The sequence below is a fragment of the Cariama cristata genome, unplaced genomic scaffold, assembly GCF_000690535.1.
Source record: "Cariama cristata isolate BGI_N322 unplaced genomic scaffold, ASM69053v1 scaffold10068, whole genome shotgun sequence".
Lineage (NCBI taxonomy): Eukaryota > Metazoa > Chordata > Aves > Cariamiformes > Cariamidae > Cariama > Cariama cristata.
Genome location: NW_009631689.1, coordinates 28,198 through 46,963, shown reverse-complemented (window position 1 = coordinate 46,963; position 18,766 = coordinate 28,198). Strand labels below are relative to the sequence as shown.

Below are 18,766 nucleotides of genomic sequence, written 5' to 3'. Positions count from 1 at the left end.
GAGCTGGCTGTCCAGGAATGTTGGTTGTCCTTAGTGGCTGGATCTGATGAAATCACTCTGACTTGTGACATTGAATTAAATAAGGAAGTTTAGCCTGAAGGCAATGGATCGAGGGAGTCGCACCCTATGTTGTTATTGCATCTCATCCTGCCTGAAGCAATGCGTACCTGCCTCTCTAGGTGTGAGCCGGGGTGTTATCAATAGCACATGAGCATCAAGTGCGCCTTGGGGCACACCATGAAGTAGTCAACAAGTTTTAAAGTACTTTCAAAATAGAAATTAAATAAATTAAGTTGTTATGGTATCAGCCTTTTTTACGGCTTCTGACCTGCAGCACTGCGAGTCAATAGTAGCAAAACGGTGTACTGCAATGTGGAAAACCGGCTGTACTGCTGAAGAGGGTTAAGGAAGCTGTATGCGGGCCTGGGGTGAACGCTGTGCCACAGCAGTCAGCCATCTGCTCCTGCGGTTTCATGTCAGAGGGTCAAACACCTTCCATCGTTTGTAGCCTGAAGAGAAGGCTTCTCTTGTGAGCATCTTGGAAATACGTGGCACACTGCCACAAGCACTTTTCTTTTTTTTTTGGATGAATGCGGACATTACTCTTGCCACACGAAGCACAGCTTTACCTGTTAAAATAAAAATGAAAGATGTCAGGAATACAGCATGCAGTATCATATTTTGCGCTGGCTTCCCTGAAATGAAAGAGCTTTTGGAAAGGTTCTCCTTGCCCTGGGGTGGGGAAGGAGAAAGGCAGCAAGTCGCATACTCAGACACCCTTCTAATGTTTTATCATCCTGGGTGGCTTAATCCCTTTTGGACATCCAAATCCTGCCATCTATTGAATCACCCATCAGTCCCAAAATTTCAGGTATCCAAAAGAACGAGCCTCTTAGCCTTTCTCTACAAATCAGAGAACTGAAAAAGGAGAAACAGAGCCAGCCACATCCTGTGGATGTACCGATCAGATGAAGTTTCTTTTCCCTCTAGGCTGGAACCGTTTCACACCCATCGTGCCCGCCCTCTCTGCCTGCTGGGCTGGGACTTGACAGTGGTGACACCTTGCAGAGTCATCTTTCAGGCGATGGCAGGAAAGACAACAGCTACAGCAAGGCAAAACCACAAAGGGAAGCAGGCGATCGCTCGTGTTGTGCAATAAGCTTCATGTTAGATAATTTGATTTCTACAGTTTGTGAGTTAAAGAGCTGAAAGCCCTCACTCTCATTTAAAAAAAAAAAGAAACAAATGCAACAAAACACAATCCTCAGAGCTCTGGCTTTTTAATAATTATTTTGATGCTTGTACAGATTCATAAAGGAAATGTTTAGAAATGGGCTAACATTTCTTTAATCACAGCTCCCCCTATGGCGCACTTTACATAAGGGTAGGTGTTTGCATATAACTGGTTATGGAAAATAAAGCAGAACGGAACGCTAGAAATGAGTGCTAAAGGTCCGTGCTGCCGTTACATTTATAGGGGATTTTACAAAGTTCTTCAATAATGCTACAAAACAAGAGTGGAAAAATACTTCTGAAAAAAATGGAGAAATCTACAGCAAGGTGAAGTCTCTCAGGTACTGGCAGGCTTTGGTGAGCCGATTGACTCGTTGACTGAGGTAGCTCCTGTGTTTAGCAGCTTCACTGTCCTCCTGAAGGAGATGGCTTAACTTGTCTTTTTCTTGCAAAAGATGCAACATTGTGGTCTGTAAGTTGTCCCCAAAGTCATGAAGGGCAGAAGACAGGATGATCAGAGGTATCTGATTGGCGAGGCGTTTACTTGCTCCCTGCAAGAAGGGGAAAAAAAGGCAGATGACTTATTTTCCCAAAAGAACTAAAAAAGGAAGGGGCTATAGGTAATCTGATAAGAAGTGACAGCACATTTTTTAAAGGTTATATTGAGTTACTGTTCAAGAAGTGAGTGCTTCTATGAACTAAAAAATGTTAGTCTCTTTTGTGCCTAAAGATCTAAAAATTAAGAGTTATGGGAACATCAACTGTTGCTTTTTCCCCTCAGCAAACTAAAGCCAAGGCAAGCTGTTCCCTGCTTAGCCCTGCCAGCTATCATTGCTAAGAGTTATACGAGGACATCCTGCCAAATAGTACTTGGGAACAATTTCTGACGTCAAACCTGTGTTGTCTGAACACTACCAATCTGTTATGGTACAGGAAATCAAACAGTGAATTATTTTTTTTTCCCAAAGGTGGTAAATTCCTGTATTTAGATGGTATTTCTGCCGTGGTTGTCCTTTTAAGTGTAAGACAGCTTTGGAGTAAGCTTTAGCCTAAGGGAAAATGTCTTCAGCAACAGTGAGACTAGACTGCGCCTACATTACATCTATTGCTATCTCAATAAGATAATTTTCTGCTTAACCTGACAAACCGTTTGGTCTAGTTAATTATGCAAATTGAAACAGATTGACCTAGAAGAACTTGTGGGACCCTTTCCCCAGAGATATCTGTAGGGCCTGGGGGCTTAGCTGGTGCTCTTGAGCAATGGGAGGTTCAGAGCCCCTCCAACACTGGGAGGGAGCTGCCTCCAGCCCCCCTGGGGCCAGGTGCGCCCTTCGGCCTGAGTGAGCAGCTGCAATTGAGAGCGGTGCCATCTTCCTTCCTTTTTGTGGCATTTGACTTGAAAATGGCAGTGGGAAGACCAGGTAAAGGCACATTTCATTTGTAGGACCTATAGGATTTAAGCAGCCCGTTTCCAGGGAAGTCTAAGGTGTTTCTGGCTTTAGCTACATCCGGAGCTCAGGGGCTGCAAATCTTTCGTGTGCAAGGATGGGGTTCAGCTCAAGCTGAAAAATACCTAAGACTAGATGTTTCTTTTTTCTTTCTAGTTTGCAGAGATCTAGTCAGTAGCAAGCAATTTGGCTGAGTCAGCTACAGCATTTACTGAGCCTATGTATTCTCTAGGCACTACAGACCGTGGGAGGGAGCCTGGGTGCTTTAAATATGGGTGTTTTTCTGGAGCCAAACTCTACCAGGAATCTTGACAGTCCTGGCGTAGGTAACACAGATTCATGCATGCCATTTTCAAAGGCCATGGACACTTAAGAGCTTCCATCTCATTCAAAGTGTATTTGGCCTTGCACAAGTCCCATGGAGATACGATGCCCCGGCATCTGTTAGTGTTGAAAATGGTGCTTAGGGCGTTTACAAAAATGTATAACTAGCATCTAAGCCATTTGTGTTACAGCAGAGAGTATAGTGGGGTGGGAGGGAAGAGCTCATGCAGTTCTGCCTTTGGCTCTTGTTCTCTGAAAGCCGATGATTTTCTCTTCATCAGCCTGAGCAACCTGAACATTTAATTGCAGGAATTTGTCAAAACCTTGCTATTGAAATTCAAGGTGAGCTGCTACCTACCTTACTGCATTATTAATATTGAACTTGTTGCTTTCTGATGGAGTTTTACAAAACAAAGATCAAAAGCAAATCCTGATACTGCATGTTCTCTTTGCTGTCTTTCTTTAACATGAGCCTTCGTTAAAACATCCCATTTGTCTTCAGAGATTTAACTTCTATGGAGCTACCTAGAACAGCTTCTATTGCAATACGGCCTACGCACTTTGATCTCCATGGATAGCTGAACCCATTTTAACTTAACATTTTATTATTGTTCCTCCTGCTACATTAGTTTAGGATCTCACCAAGCCATGGCCACCACTTTCGGCTGGCAGGAAGAATATGCAAAGGGGCTTGAGGCTGACCTGAGCTGACCTAAGCTGACCTGAGCTCTCAGACGCTGTGCCAAACACCGAAATGCTGTGCATAATGTTAAGCTTGTGGAAACTAGTGTTATTTGAAAACCGTGAAATGAACTTGCAGTGGGGGAAAGCAATCCTAGGATTGTTGCTTCCTTTGCTGGAGAGGGGGACTTGCTATCAATTGAACATCATTAACTTCTAATTACAGAGCCAAGGGCTCTTCCCCATCCTATCCTCTCCTCCGTTGCTGGTAAGTGACTGTCCTTTCCTCCCCCCAACACTTGTCCGCTTAGGAAAGCAGCAAGAGAGCAGTGTACTGGTGTGGGGCTGTGTAGGCAGTGGGGAGTCACCCCCTTCTCCGTGAAAGGCAGGAGCAGGCTGTGAAGAGGACTCACTTGCCGATGCCGTATTCCCTGAGCGAGGGGCGGCCGCAGCAGGGAGCCATGCCAGGCTGGGGGTAGGTAACAAGCAGTTTAGGAGCCAGCTGTCATTTTAACAACCTGAAGGCTTTTCCAATCACCATATCCCACAGTGTGCAATTTCTTCTCCACGGCGCCCGTGCTGACACAGCCCATCAGACCCAGCTTTGTCCTGGCATTTTCATCACTGGTCAGAAGCTCTGATTAATTTGTACAGAAGCTGTGCCTGTGCCTGGACGAGACACTTATACCCTCTGGCTACTATTCCCTGCGTAGTAGTAGTATTGCATGAGAGACCCATATTGAATACAGCGCGATCTGGATGAGGGGTGTATGCTACACATTTAGGGTGCAGAAGAACTGCTGTATCGTAGTCTGCTAACTCACATTGAAATAGGCCTTCGTGTGAGACACCATTTCCTGGACAAAGGAGGGCTCTTGATTCGAAACAGATCCAACCTGATATTCTTTCCCATTGCCAACTTTGGTAGCTTTTTCTGCCTTAACAGAGTTTAAATCGTCCATGTAAAGGTCATCCTGGCAGTATACAATTCTCTCCATTTTAAACTGAGTCCGGATAAATCGTTCAGCCTCCGCTGCTTGTTTCTCTCTAATGTCTTCAATTCTAGTCTAGGAAAGAAAAGAACAAGAAGTTCTCAGACATTTGCTTCCTTTGCAAAGGTGCCAGTGCTTAGCAGTGTCCCCAGGGAACGGCAAGGTGGGCACAGGGTTCAACAGTCCTTAATGCAGCACTGTCTAATCCCAGACGAGCTCTTGGGAACATGGAATAATGCTTTAGATTCTGGTTCCTCTGTTGTGAAAGAGCAGGAGAACGTGATGGTTTTGTTCCGTCCTTAAACATGAGTGGGATCAGTCAAAACCTGGGCTTGGACCCCGAAGGAAAATACAAGGTTGACAGGAACAAGCAGCAATGGCCAGCCGTGAGTTCAGCCAGCAGCCTGTCCTAGTTTTTTGCACGCATTTTGTTTGCATCTCCCTCTTGCAGTGGGCAGTGACAGCAGGCACTGCTGTGAACTCCATTGCCCCTTCCACCCTTCTCAAAAACCCCAGGCTCCTGCCTGCCATCAGCAAACCAACCCTTCTAACCCCTCACTGTCTGGCGCTTCTATTGCAGCAATCTGATGCTCGCTGGCCCTTTTGATACTCCCACCTAAAAGTCTGGGGGGCAGCCAAGTCCCCTCAGCCATCCTCAAATTCCCTTAAAATGCTTTCTTAGGGATGCTAAGAAAGCATCCCATCTTTTTTTCTCATTTTTCAGTGTCTACCAGAACTTCCTCCCTCTTCATTCCTCTCACCGTGTTATGTCTAAAGACCCTCCCTAAACACCTCTGTGTTTGGCTGAAATAATAGCTTATTTAGCTTCTTTGCTTGCTGTCTGGTTGGCCTGGGAGCTCAGTAGGGTTTGGCCATGAGTAAGGAGGATGCAATGGGATGGGGACTGTAAGCCTGGCTGTATTTATAAATGCCATTCTGTCTTACTCTTGTCTTATCTGAGGTTATAGGTAGTGTCTCACCATCGCAGCTCTGTTTAGATTCTGAAAATTAGCAAAATGCCTCTTAGTGAGTTCCATGAATTTCTCTTCAACCAGTCCTGAGAGAAGAACAGACAGACAAAATAAATTCAGGTAAGAAAGTGAGGTTTTTAAGCTACTGTTAATATGAGACTTGGGAAAACGACTGATTTTCTATATTCATCCAGAAATAACTGAGTGTCTGTACTGATGCAGTATGCCTTTACGACCAATGCAAACAAGCAGGAATTTAGATTTCTAGGTCCAGGAGTGTGAGCCATTAAAGACCTCCTGTAATCACTTAACACCTGAGAGACTGAGTATCACTGAGATTTCTTTGATAAAGCAATTTCTGTGCTTACAGCTGTGTCTGACCAGATGTGCCATCGCTGGCCATGTAAGCACATCTGTATCTCACCCCTTGAGTGGCCACTCCAGGAAAAGGGGTTAGGGTGTACAGTAGAGCGCATTGAGTCTGGCTCAGATGCTATACCTGCCTTCTAAGGCAAACATGGGACAGAGAGGATCATGACATACTTTTTCCTTGGGTGCTTTTTACTGGATGAACTACGTACAACATCATGCAAAGAATTGGAAAGAAGCTGAGTTCCCAGTTCAGGTTTGTGAATGCCACTCCCTGGGCTTGGGAATACCAAGCTGCTGGCTGGCACCAAGTACTTCTACTATACTATTCATTTCATGTGTTATTTGTTACAGTTGCTTTCTAACTCCCTTCCACCAGCCACTGGGAAAAGTATTAACAGATGCTGGAGACCACGTGCAGAGATTGGAGGCTCCAGAGAAGAAGCAAGCCTCCAGGTTGAATCAGATTCACTTCCCCAGTCTGAAGTATCCTGGCTGGAGCACTTGCTCCAGCAGTGAGACTGTCACCTTATCCTGGAAAAAAATAAATGTCAGGCACAGCAGTATCTCCCACGCAACAGCCTCATGCGGCCTGCGAGACGTACCGATCACGTTGTTCAGTATCTCAACGGCTGGCTCCTCCAGCTCTATGATTTGCTCTTTTATAATGTCCTCAAATGTCCTGTAATTGGTAAAGCCTGGGAACTCCCGTCCACGATACTGGTCTTCGTATTTCCACACTTTAGTAGGTACATTTTTTTTAACTGTAATATTAAAATAACATTGCTTTACTACTAAATCACTTGATTTATAAATTTCAGATTTAAGAAGGAAGTCTATTTCTCCTCTTTGAAATGCTCTTGAGAAGAACAGCTACTGAGATGACCTTTCAAGCAATACCGTCACTACAGAACTGAGCTCACACACATTATCGCCCAGTGAATGAGCCATCTCACGCACTGGATCAATCATCTAACTGACAGAAAGCAATCCAGAAATTACGATGGGGCTCAAAACTACTGGTTCTTCTTGGAATTGCTACCCTTACAGGAGTGGCCATTACCAGTCACTTTGGAGTTTTGAAAGACCCAGAATGAAACAAAACCCACTGAACAGTCTTATTCCAGGGAATCTACTGTTGACTAGCTATTTTTATTCAAGATATCACAGGCAATACTTCCTTGCTGACATTACAGGGATTTACCATCTTAAATAAGGTATATCCCTTTGAACTGGTTTACATATTCAGGCAAAGATGTGTTTTGAAAGGTTTTGATATTGCCCTGTTTTGGGGTCAAATTTGCAAATCATGGATCAAGTGCAGGGGTGGAAGTAGAAGTCAAGCCATGAATGCATTCAATTTTAAAAATCAGATATATGAGTCCATGATTGGACAATAACAAAAAAAAGAAAAATAAAGAAAAGAAAAGACAGAAGTAGATGTGGAGTATCTGGTTCAGAGTCTGAAAATGTACTTGTGCAGTGAGGGTAGTACGAAGCTGTAACATGGCCACAAGAACATCTATTTGCTTTGCAAGAGAAAGTTCAAAGCTTCAAGTATCCAAAGTATCTGCTATTCCTAATACTTTCATTCATCATAAGAAAGCTGAAGTTAAAGAGTCATCTGACATGCGATGATGTACCTTCAGAAATCCTAGCAGTGGCTGGCAACGATGCTTTTTGTTGAGGAAGGGCTCGGTAAAGCTACCTCTAGTTTTCAAGCTAAGTGAACTTACTCCGCTGCACATGTAAATATTGCACCTGAGCATATGTACGCGTGATTTTGGGGTAGCATATTGCCAGCAAGAGCTGTGCTGCTCTAAGAGCTGCTGTGTGCTGCCACCCTGATCCTATCGTGAAGTCAGACATATTAAATCAACAGGGATACACTGAAAGTGCCCAGAGGATTCCCCACTGTGGTTCAGCTGCCAGGTCATGCCTTGCCTACCTTCTGCAAGTCAGTTGCTCTTTGAAGAAGCTGCATCCTTCTGCTACTGCTTTCTGCCATTTTTACATCTATTTCTTCATGCCTTCATTGTCTTACTCTTTTACTCCTTTCCACAAAATCCTGTTGATTGGCTTGGTACTTTGTGGATGGGACATAAGAAACATTGACATACACCAAGGTCTGTCTGCCTGTCTTTCTTCACATATACGCCTATATATACATATATTTGTCTCTGGCTGATGGCACCTGACCGCCTATTTGTACTTACTATTTTAGAGTCACTAGCGATGTTGACATAGATGTGCACCAAAGACTAAAAGAACTTGTTTCAAGAGCTACTGCTTGACTGGCAGCTGATGCTATTTCATCTCTAAGAGCAACTGATGGGATCTCTGAAAGATGTGAAAAAGATGCTGCAAAAGACGTTGAGTGTACAGCAGAGTTCAGTCTGTGTAGAACTGAGTTCAGTTGAGCAATTTGCAAGGTGGGGGATGCACAGAAAGGGGTACTCTTTACAAGGTTGTGATTATTTCAGACTCAGAATTGCTTTCTCCATGCCTTAAACTAGAGCTAAAGTAGAACAAAAAAGACCAAAATTCCAAAACATTAATAATAATAATAATAATAATATTACAACAAATGTATTATATAGTTGTTGTTGATATTATTATTATTGTTATTAATTTATTGGCATTGATTTTGTTGCTGTTATTTAGAAGAATGGTTCAGAGAATTGCCAACCAATTCTGTGCCAGGGTCCACAGTTTTGATTTTATTGCTTGGCTGGGAGAAGAGATATCCACTCATCTCTCTGTAATGACAGCATTTAATGCCAACTGGCTCTTTGTCCCCAAGGACCAAAGCGTAGCTTGCCTAACACTACAACAGATGAATGCTCTTAGCTTCTTGTTTTTCTCTTTCTTGAAAACAACCTGTTGATGATGCTGTGTCTTGATTTAAAAGCAAGGGAAGGGAATCTCAGGTCAGCTGCAAGTGACGGTTTTCTATGCTTACCCTTTGCAGCACACTCTAGGAGAACCACTTCCCATGTTCGAAACTCTCTGCGGATTTTTGTAAACAGTCTGATTTCATTTCCAAACAACTGTTCCTCTCCACGCATTGTCTGAGAGATGTCTTGATTAAAAAGTTTGATCAACTGTAATGAATTAAAGAACAAGCAAGCAATGTAGTAAAGTTTCATTTCCTCAGACTAACTTCCACATGTTAAGTAAATGTGCAGTCATTTGATGTTAAAGCAGGGACACGGTTCATTGAAAATACCCTTCCTTACAGCTTTTATGCTCTTAGCTCCTGGGTTGGGTTGGTTTTTTTTCAAAACCAGCACAGCTGGAGGAGAACAAACTTGATACTCTTTTTTTTTTGTTGTTTGGTTTGAACTTCTTTGTTTTCCTGTGGACTTTTAGAACCATTTACTAGATTCTAAATGATCAGACTTGTGTGAGGTCTTTGAAGGCTGATGAGCCTTCATAAACACCTCTACTGGCCTGCTGAAAGCTTACTGAGAGGGATAGCTCCCCAAGATGAGACACTTAGATGGATTTGCAAACCACATTTTGACATCAGGAATGCATTTGATCTTATGAGTGCCGTAAACAATGAAAACCCTTCAAAATGTTGGGCAAGCAGGAGTGTGAGTTTTCCTTCTGTGGGATGCTTGATTTTGACCAATCAACCAAGTTGTTGTTCAGTTCTCTTGTCACACAATCACAGGAAAAAAATTGCTAGAAGGGGCCACGAGCTCCTGTGGTCCATTATTTTTGCAGGTATGATGTATTCCCACCAGAGGTTTGTCTATGTTACTCTCAAAACACTTCAGTGACAGATACCAGAAACTTCCTGGTGGTCCATGCTGATGGTTTGCTAACTTTCGGTGGTTTCTTTTTCTCCCACATTTACCTCCTCATTCTGCTTCGTGACCAAACCAATAATGATACTTACATCTGTGAGGAAAATCAGCTTCTCAGACTCTGTTCTGGGTGTGCCTCTTCTGTACTTTTGTAGATCCTGTAGTGTTTTTTGGAGCACCTCACGTATTTGGTTCTCTAGTGTTGGCAAAGATTTCTGGGGGGTTAGACAGAAAAGAAGGACATTTAGGTAGGCTGAACATGTCTGGATTTGGAAGGAAAAAAAAAATCCAAGAGTGACCCACACTAGCACATGATCTTTGCAGTTCTTAGGAGTCCAAGAGTTTGCTGTCCTTGCATCCCATGCGTGATAGTGGGATAGCATGGACGTGCAAATATGGCCTTCAATGAGAGATGGCAGGGGGCTAGGATCTCCCTGAGAAATCAGGCTGGACCTCACCGTGAGATGGGCAGAGTAGCTGTAGGCCAGGGCAACGTTTCACCCACTGTCAGCCAAAAACTCTGCTCTCACAGGTTGCGCCAGGGAGGTGGTGATGCGGGGAATGTACTGACCCTTCCATTCCTGATAAATACCTGTTGCTTATTTTATGTAAGGCTACATAAATACATATTTTTTTCTCCTTCAGGACAGAATTTAGAGGTTCCTGTATTTTAGCATTTTCCCTCAATGGAATAAGATTTATTACTTACAGATATATGTATATAAAATTAAAAACCCAATATACTTACATTAGTATAGCAATATAATAAGACAATTAGATCTTATGTGAGATTTTGAAGACATTTTCATTAAATAGGGATTATTGTGTTTTAGTAAGCTCATAGCAGTAACTTGTCACCCATCTGCTCAACACACTTCACAAAGAAAAAGAAATATCATGGCTGCCATTCAAAAGGCAGGAGTTAGGAGTCACAAGTAGGTGAAATGATTTGCCTATTGTCAATCTTCAGCTTAAAGACAAATCTGAGGACAGAGCATGTCTTTCTTTACCTCTAACTCTCAGTTAACTCAACAGCAATTAGTTCTCAGATTGCCAGACTGAAGGATAATTAAGTATTATCTGTGCATATAAAGATGCAATTGAATTGCAATCAATTGCAAAAGAAGGCTGAAGGGCTGAACTTATTTTTAGATAGTAACTGACACAAACGCCTTAGTACGGCACCTATGTTACTTACAATAATATGTCTGACAAGTTCATTTGTGAGCTTCTCTGCCAGGCAAGGGATAGTAGCCCTTCCTTCTTCCATAAGAATGCTGCAAAAAAGAGGAAAAGGTGGGTTTGGATAGACCACGTGTGCAGGGCAAGGAGACAGCACTGATGCTCTGCTCTGTTTTCCCTAGTTGTACTACACAAATTGAGTAAAGAAAGGGCTCTCTGGGGAGTGTTAGTACAGATGTGGCAGCAGCCCAGGACGCTCTGGGCTTTTATGCAAGAGTCATTTGACAGCTACTGCTACTGGCTAAGCAAAGGGAAACAGAGATGAATCTGAAAATAGCAAGTTCTAACAGCAGATTCATGTGCTGCTCTATTATTCCTGCATGTGTGAAGTACACTGATTCAAACCCCTTTTTGCCTGCCGCTCTCTAGATTGAGATTGATTTGCTGCTGAGTCATCTGGGGAAATCTATGCCCTCAGCACAGGCAGTATCCCTTCTCGTGCTGAGTTTCACCGTGTTTTCCAATGAATAGAAATACTTCAGGGCTTGACTTGAAGTGCTCAGCTGCTTAACTCGAATTCTATGGGACTATTCTGAACTTCTGAAGTTCATTGCACTTCTCCCAGGGTTAAGGAGAAATATATATCAAACTTGCATCCAAAATACACTTTAAAAGTTTATTTGACATGTAAAATTCTTCTGCCTTACTGGAATAAAACATTACATGGGCAATGAGAAATAGCGAGTATAATCAATACCTCTTTGTAACCCTAATTTAAATCTCAGCAAGTCAACGGGAAGCTTTGAAGTGACTTTAATATGTTTTTGATTAGGTCCTTTATGCAAGAAGTACCTGAAATGTTTGTGTGTCTCAAAGAATTTTCTCTCTTGCTGGATCGCAGTGGCCAAGGCTACTTTGTTGTGGATGTCCTGCTGCCCACGACACTTCACGATCATGTAACCTTTTTTGAGGGGAATGACCAGGTTTCGTATTATGTTAATGATAGACTCTTCAGTTCCTCTGTCCACCAGGTCAGGTTTCGTGAGGATCCCTGTGAAGTTACCCAAAGAGAAAGTTAGTTGAGCACAGAAGTGAAAGGTGGGAGAGGTGCAGCAGGACACCCCGCCACCAGAGTGGGAACACTCTGTACCGTGTTTTATAAAGCAAGTTCTCTTTGTTTTGTTTTCTCTCTCCTAGAAGACTCTCAGCTCCTAGGCTTTGCACTGTAAAACTTGCTCTACACCATGCCTTTTGCCTTGCAAACCTTTTTTAACAGGCAGCAGCAAAGCTTTCCCACCATTAACTCTGAGATTTTCAACTTCCAATTATTCATAACATAGCATATTAAATTATTCATAACATAACAAGCAAGACTCCTTTTCTTCAACATATAGCTTAGAAATTGCCTCACCTAGTGTCCTTTCTCCACTGGGGTCCACCTCTTGAGCCATTTTCAGTGCTTCTGTTGTTGCAATATCCACATTACATGGTACCACTACCAAATTGAGTGTCTCTTTGCAGCCAATAATTTTTTTAAGTAACGTTTTGATCTGCAATGCAATACAGCAGTAATGAAGTTCAGTGAAATCAGATGCTTGCATGTAAGATGTGACCACTTCTACCAATACAAGCCACTGTCAGATGACATTAAATGTCACATATACTGAGGATAATATTACGTGCTAAAGGATGGCATGGAAATGGGTCAGCAGAAGAATGCAGCCTCTTTTCCTAAGTCAAGATTAATCCAAAATCTAGTATGAATGAGACCGGACTGTTGTTATGCCTGCCCTGAAAGCTGTGTAAAGTTTAACCTCTCATGCATATAATCTTTCATTATGGAAATATTAAAAATATTTCAATTAATCCAAAATCTAGTATGAATGAGACCTGTTGTTATGCCTGTCCTGAAAGCTGTGTAAAGTTTAACTTCTCATGCATATAATCTTTCATTATAGAAATATTAAAGATATTTCGTAAATAATCACATGTAAGAAAGACAAGTTCTGATATCTACGTACACACTTATGGAAAGCAAGCAAGCTAGATTATGCTGATAAATCTCAAATTTGTATCTCTGAAAGGACAGCAAATGTCTTTCTTTGGTTTATATTTCAGTGCAGTATTTCTGAAAAAAAGGCAAGTCCCACATGACATCTAGTTGGCGTTGTTTCTGTTTCAATGCCAAATTATAAGAGTTTCTCCTAGTTTGTGTTGTATTGCAAAAGGGTCACAGAGCTCTATTGTGCTTATACTGAATTAAGTTAATTCTTTTTTTCCTGAGTTTTGGTAAAGGTGCCTCTCTTTTCTACTTCCCATCCATCCCAATTTCTGACATGCTACAACGTTATAGTCTTCATCTCTGAAGCATGCAGGCATCTGGGGACAATGGAAATGTGTGGATCATGTCACACCTGCTGCTTTCTTCTGAATACGATAGAAAGATTACCATCTAACTGTGAAATGAAATTACTCTCCACTCAGAAAGTAAAGCCCAGACAATCCAATCTTGTCTCATTTTTGTTGATATGTCTAGTTTAGTTTGAGCTACTCTTATTCCAAATTCCTATTTGAAGGTATTTTAGAAGCAATAATACACCCAGCTCCTGCACATCACCCTCACAACTGGTCTTGTCCAACTAGAGTTTTATTTGCATTCCCCAGCGTTTCTTCTAAAAGCAGCCAGAGGAAGAGTCGAGATCCTCTCCACTTTAAAGCATACTCTGTTTACTTCTAAAAGGGTCTGCTGGGATCCCTTAAGGGATGAGAAAAAACAGGACAGGTCCGATTCTGATGTGTTCTGTACGTAAGGAATGACAGAGCAATGAATCTGTAAGAGGGCCAGTTTGCTGCCTTGCTGCAGAAGAGCTTAGAAGAACTTGGGTCTATTCACCTTCGCCAAATACATCCACAGAGCTGGTAAGAGACAACTCATTTGGGGATGTATCTATCTTCCAGACTGCAGCCTAGCCAAGGGACACGGGGGCAGAACTGTGTTCAGGGTCCATATGGCCGGGTTGTTCCGTGCTGCCGTGGGTGGGCTCTGTCCTGGCACCTGAGGTGGCTCCTTCATGGCCAGCGAAGGCAGCTCCCTCCTGCATGACCTCACTGTTCCTATCGGCAATTCCTTGCCTGAAAAAGAGGCCTATGTGTTTGTTAGTGTAGCTCTGTTGCTGGCTCGGAAGCCCAGCATAATAACTCCAGCGTCCTACAGCAAAGGCTCACATATGAGGTAGGTTACAGAAGTGCCCCCGTGCACAGGTTGGCCTATGAGACTGAGTTTTACCTGTTCTCCAATGTCTTTTGGTTGATCCCCCACGGCCACTCTGGCAATTCCAGGAAGATCAATTAGTGTCAGATCTGGGACATCTGGGGACCGAATTTCTAGGGAAATTAGTTCTCCACTAATGGCACCTCTAGTTCCAGCCACAACATCCTGGGCTGCAAGGAGAAAAGGGCAAGGCAATGAATACAAACTTTAAACAATGCATCAAAGCAAAGCTGAACACAATGACTTTGAAAAGTACCTATAACCACCTAAGGTTCTTTTAGGCTGGGCTTTTTTCAGATCCAGCCATGCATGTAAATCTGTTTATGCAAAAATCTAAGGAAATTATTATGCATTAGGTGGATACATGGAGTCCTTTTGTAATGTGCACTGTAATACTTTACAGAGCATACACTTATGAACTCTCATATATGCAGACAAAATACATGTAAATAAACCACACAGAAGTGATTGAATAAAATACTGGTCAGTTGTAGAAATGCTTCCTCAACATCAAGACACTTTGTAGGCATTAATTAATTCTCAGCTGCCTTGAAAGGTTAATAGGTGTTATTCTATATTCTTCACATTTTGATAGAGAAGTTGGGAGATCAAGTAACTTGTCCTAGATCTTATAAGGCAATAATGTTTGAACTGTGAACAGCATAGAGAAGCAAGGAAACCCTGTAGTCATTCTCATGAAAGATTTTCAGCTCTGTGATTAGCTTAATCAATTCATACCACTCATATTGCCAGTTTTGGAAGGATATATTGAAAATATCCAAATAACATATTTAAAAACTAATGAAAAAACATTAGGACAAATAACAAGCTTGCAGAGCTGTGCTAGTCAAGGAAATAAGGACAATCCAACTTTCACATTTAGGGCAAGTGCTTACTGCCCTTTGGGTAAGAAAAATGTTTGCTTACCCAGCATAAAATACCATAAAAGCAAGCTGTGCCATGGGAAGGGCAATGATTGAGGCTGTGGTCACACTAGCTGGCAGAAGCTCTATATACCCTGCACTCTACTGCCTTGCAATTTTCTCCAAAATCATAAGATTTTCAGCCACAGACACCTAAAGTGTTCTCTGAGCTTTTGAACTGATGACAGGAACCATTTAGGGCTTTGCATGTTTACAATTTGACAAGACAACCTCCCCAAACCAGGCAGACAGCACCCAGCTGAGGACACAGCCTGAGGTTTTATCGGACATCGTGGATCACCTTCACCACTGATGTAGTAAGTAGCACAACTCTCTTGAAAGAGTTATATTATGCTACCTGACTTTCTTCTGCTCTGCATGAAGCTTTTGCTGTTACTTATGGCTACAATCACAGTGTTAGTCTGGGGACTGCTGCTCAATATAAGAAAAGGGGAGAAGGGATTATGAGGAGATTGTGGACGCCAAACCAGAGGGGAATACATTACAACTCACCTTCTCGTATTGCTTTCTCTACCTCCGAGGCATTCTGGAGCTCTATGTTGATGTTGCGGTAATAAATTTTCCCTTTCCATGCCTGGGTGGCAGGTATTCTTTTCAGTTTAAGTTCCAAGGGACATCGAGTAACAATACCTGCGGCAGTGCCAAAGACAGAGGTAACCCTCTTAGCAGTTGTTATGCGTGGTACACAGCCATGGACCGTGTGGTGTACGCAGGGTTGCCTAATACTTTGCACAGAGACACGGAAATGTTCCAAGAGACGTTGCCAAAGGGCTCTCCTCTGACTTCCCGCTCAGGGTAGGACTGTCACCAGCACTCGATGAGGTCAGCCATGGCTCTGTCCAGCTACATTCTTGTCTTGCAAATCTCCAAGGATGGAGATTCGCACCTCTCTGGATGACCTCTTTCAGTGCTGCACCTACATCCTATGAAAACCTTTTCCTCAAGTCCAGCCTGAAAGACTAGATGGTATTGTCAACTCATACAGAGCTTGCAGAACTTATATGTGTGTGTATACACACACAGAGCTGGAAAGTGAATCTTCTTGAGCTGCAAAGTCTTCCAACAATCAATCTCTGACTTAAATAACATCCAAGGCACATGTTTGTAAGTAAAGATCTTTGTACCTTTTTTAGCAAAAAAAAGGTATCTCTAAGAAAATCTTGTTAAAAAACCCAGAAGCAAATTTCAAAATTAGTCTTCCATGTGAAACCAATACTCAGCTGCAGTACTCTTTGCTGGGAAATGCACAGAGTCAGCTGATGCTACTTTTCAGCCTGTCCGCAGTTTGGGGCAAGTACGCTCCACTCTTCTTACTCCTGATCTCTTGCCCACCCACAACATGTGCCTTGTTGGAGTTGCCCTGCAGTGCCCCACCTGCACGTCCATTTCTTCTACTGGAAACCAGAGCTGAGAAGGTCCCCGGAATCTCACAATTTAGATATAGTCTCAGTCATGGAGTTACCCAATCGTAGACCAAAAAAAAAGTTTTTTAAAAAAAATCCCTTCCACCTCATCAAAGTGAAATTCAGGTGAAAACCTCAGAAGGTGAATTCTTACCATTGCCCCTAGGAAGAGCAATACCAGACAGGGCTTCTAGGACGGAGCTTTTGCCAGAGCTCTGGTCTCCAATCACTGCGATTGCGGGCAAAGCCATGTCTTTTTCTATTCCAAGAGCTCTTAGGCTGTCGACGAGATCAATGCAGGGTCGGATCTTTTCCTCATATTGGTTGTACAAGGTATGTTCTGCTGCATGCTAGAGTTAAACTTACAATGAATTTTCTGTAATTCTAAAATAAGTTGTTTCCACAAAAAAACCTGCCAACTTTTAAGCATCTTTTCTAGTTCATCATTCTCTAGTAAACCTCATGTATGGTGTCAAGCTGTATTTCATATCACTGTGCATCCTTGCACCTCCATGTTATAAACAGGTTTCTGTAAATACGACAAAATCAGTTGAGGTTGGCTCAGTGACCATCCTTAGCAAAAATACCAAACTTTTCAAGCTATCTTGAGAAGGTAAAGAGTAAAAGGAGACCTCATTACTAAGTGTGCTTTGTTAACTTATTTTTTTCAATAACTGCCGTTTTCTTCCACTCATCTACAGGTGTACTGAAGTATGTGTACACAAACAAAGACTAGTCCCAGTAATAAGAGAAGTTAGAATTTAGAAAAATACAGAAGAACTTATTAAAGCTTTGTTTAGAAGTTTGAAAATTCAGTTTGTGGACAGACACCAAAAATGTTTTGCTGTAGTGTCCTTAACAAGTGGCTAAAATATTTTACATCATCACGGTTCTTCTTTCTTTGCCTCATTTTAGGCTAGGGTAAGGGATGAGTATCAGTGATTTGTTTTAAATGACTGATTATTGTCATTTTTTGGTTTTGATACATGTGTCAGATATTAACACAGGCTCTTCATTTTCATGAAAACAAAGTGAATAATTTCCAGCCCTTTACAAAACTGGTCCACCTGCTGTTAAGTATGCCCAGCTAAAGTGTATAAAGATCAGCTTGGTCTCTTCTCCCTGTTCCTCTCTCCACGTCCCAGTCTGACTGCTGCATTTAGAAATGCAATCTTGAGAACACCAATATTTTACAGACCCTAATGGGCCAGGCATATTCATACCTGATTTTTTTTGAAAAGAAAAATTGAAGTTTCCCACCATCACCTTTGTCTAAGAAAGCCACCTCTGAAAATACACCTATCAATCAGATGTAATCAAACAGAGCAGATTTTTCTTTCAAGATGAGAAAGACAGCACACATTACTGCAGGCAGGTATTTTAAAACCATATTGGTAACCCCTCCCCACTGTCTTCATTATGATGTTTACTAGCTTGTAAATCCTAACCATTCTCAAGGAACGTCATTAACTATGACACAGATTTAAAACAATCTGTTTCCAGTGCTAAATATTCAACACAGGTTATTATTAATCTTTCTTCGTATTTCTTCTGAAGGTAGCAGAGCCTTAAGTAAAAAATACCTCAGGTTTTAGGATTTCTGTTCAACATTTGCTAATTGTTACCAGTGAAACAGATACATGTTGCACATTAAATTGGCTGCTAGGCTGCTGCCATCCTGGTTTTGACACCTGCATTTTTTATACCTGCAGAATAATTGCAGGTACCTATCTTCCTAGTTAAACAAATGACTGCTTGGCCCTGAACCCAAAAGTACTCCTCTGCTTACACCTAACAAGTGCAGATTGCCCAAAGAGACAAGAGAATTCATTTTGGGGCACAAAGTAAAACACAGGAGTAAAAGTGGAGAGGATCTATGCCCTCTTCTGATCTTTGCCTTACCTTGTCCTGTTCTCCATCATACTGTTCCTTCAGCTCCTTCTGCTCATGCTTAGGCTTTCTCTCAATCATGTTCTCCGACATCAGAAGACCTTCGTCTTCTAAGTCTGGTGGGAGAGGTACTGCAAAAGCTTCTAAAGATTGTTGTAAGGCAGGTGATACAAACCCATGATTCTTCAGGGCAAGTTTGGCTCTTTCAGAATGTTGTTTGAGCGCTGCACTCTTATTATCCAT

General features: G+C 42.2%; 1 protein-coding gene across 1 annotated transcript; it reads right to left on the bottom strand.

Annotated features, from left to right (window-relative positions):
• Positions 1-1,550: 1,550 nt before the first annotated feature.
• On the bottom strand, positions 1,551-18,766 carry MX1 (MX dynamin-like GTPase 1). The gene is made up of 14 exons (XM_009706073.1): positions 18,536-18,766; positions 17,203-17,206; positions 16,788-16,976; positions 15,723-15,860; positions 14,302-14,456; positions 12,427-12,565; positions 11,868-12,066; positions 11,032-11,110; positions 9,926-10,048; positions 8,981-9,122; positions 6,624-6,782; positions 5,659-5,735; positions 4,511-4,753; positions 1,551-1,784 (listed from the first exon to the last, which is right to left on the bottom strand). Exons 1-14 carry the CDS (start codon positions 18,764-18,766, stop codon positions 1,551-1,553), a joined length of 2,112 nt encoding a protein of 703 aa, XP_009704375.1.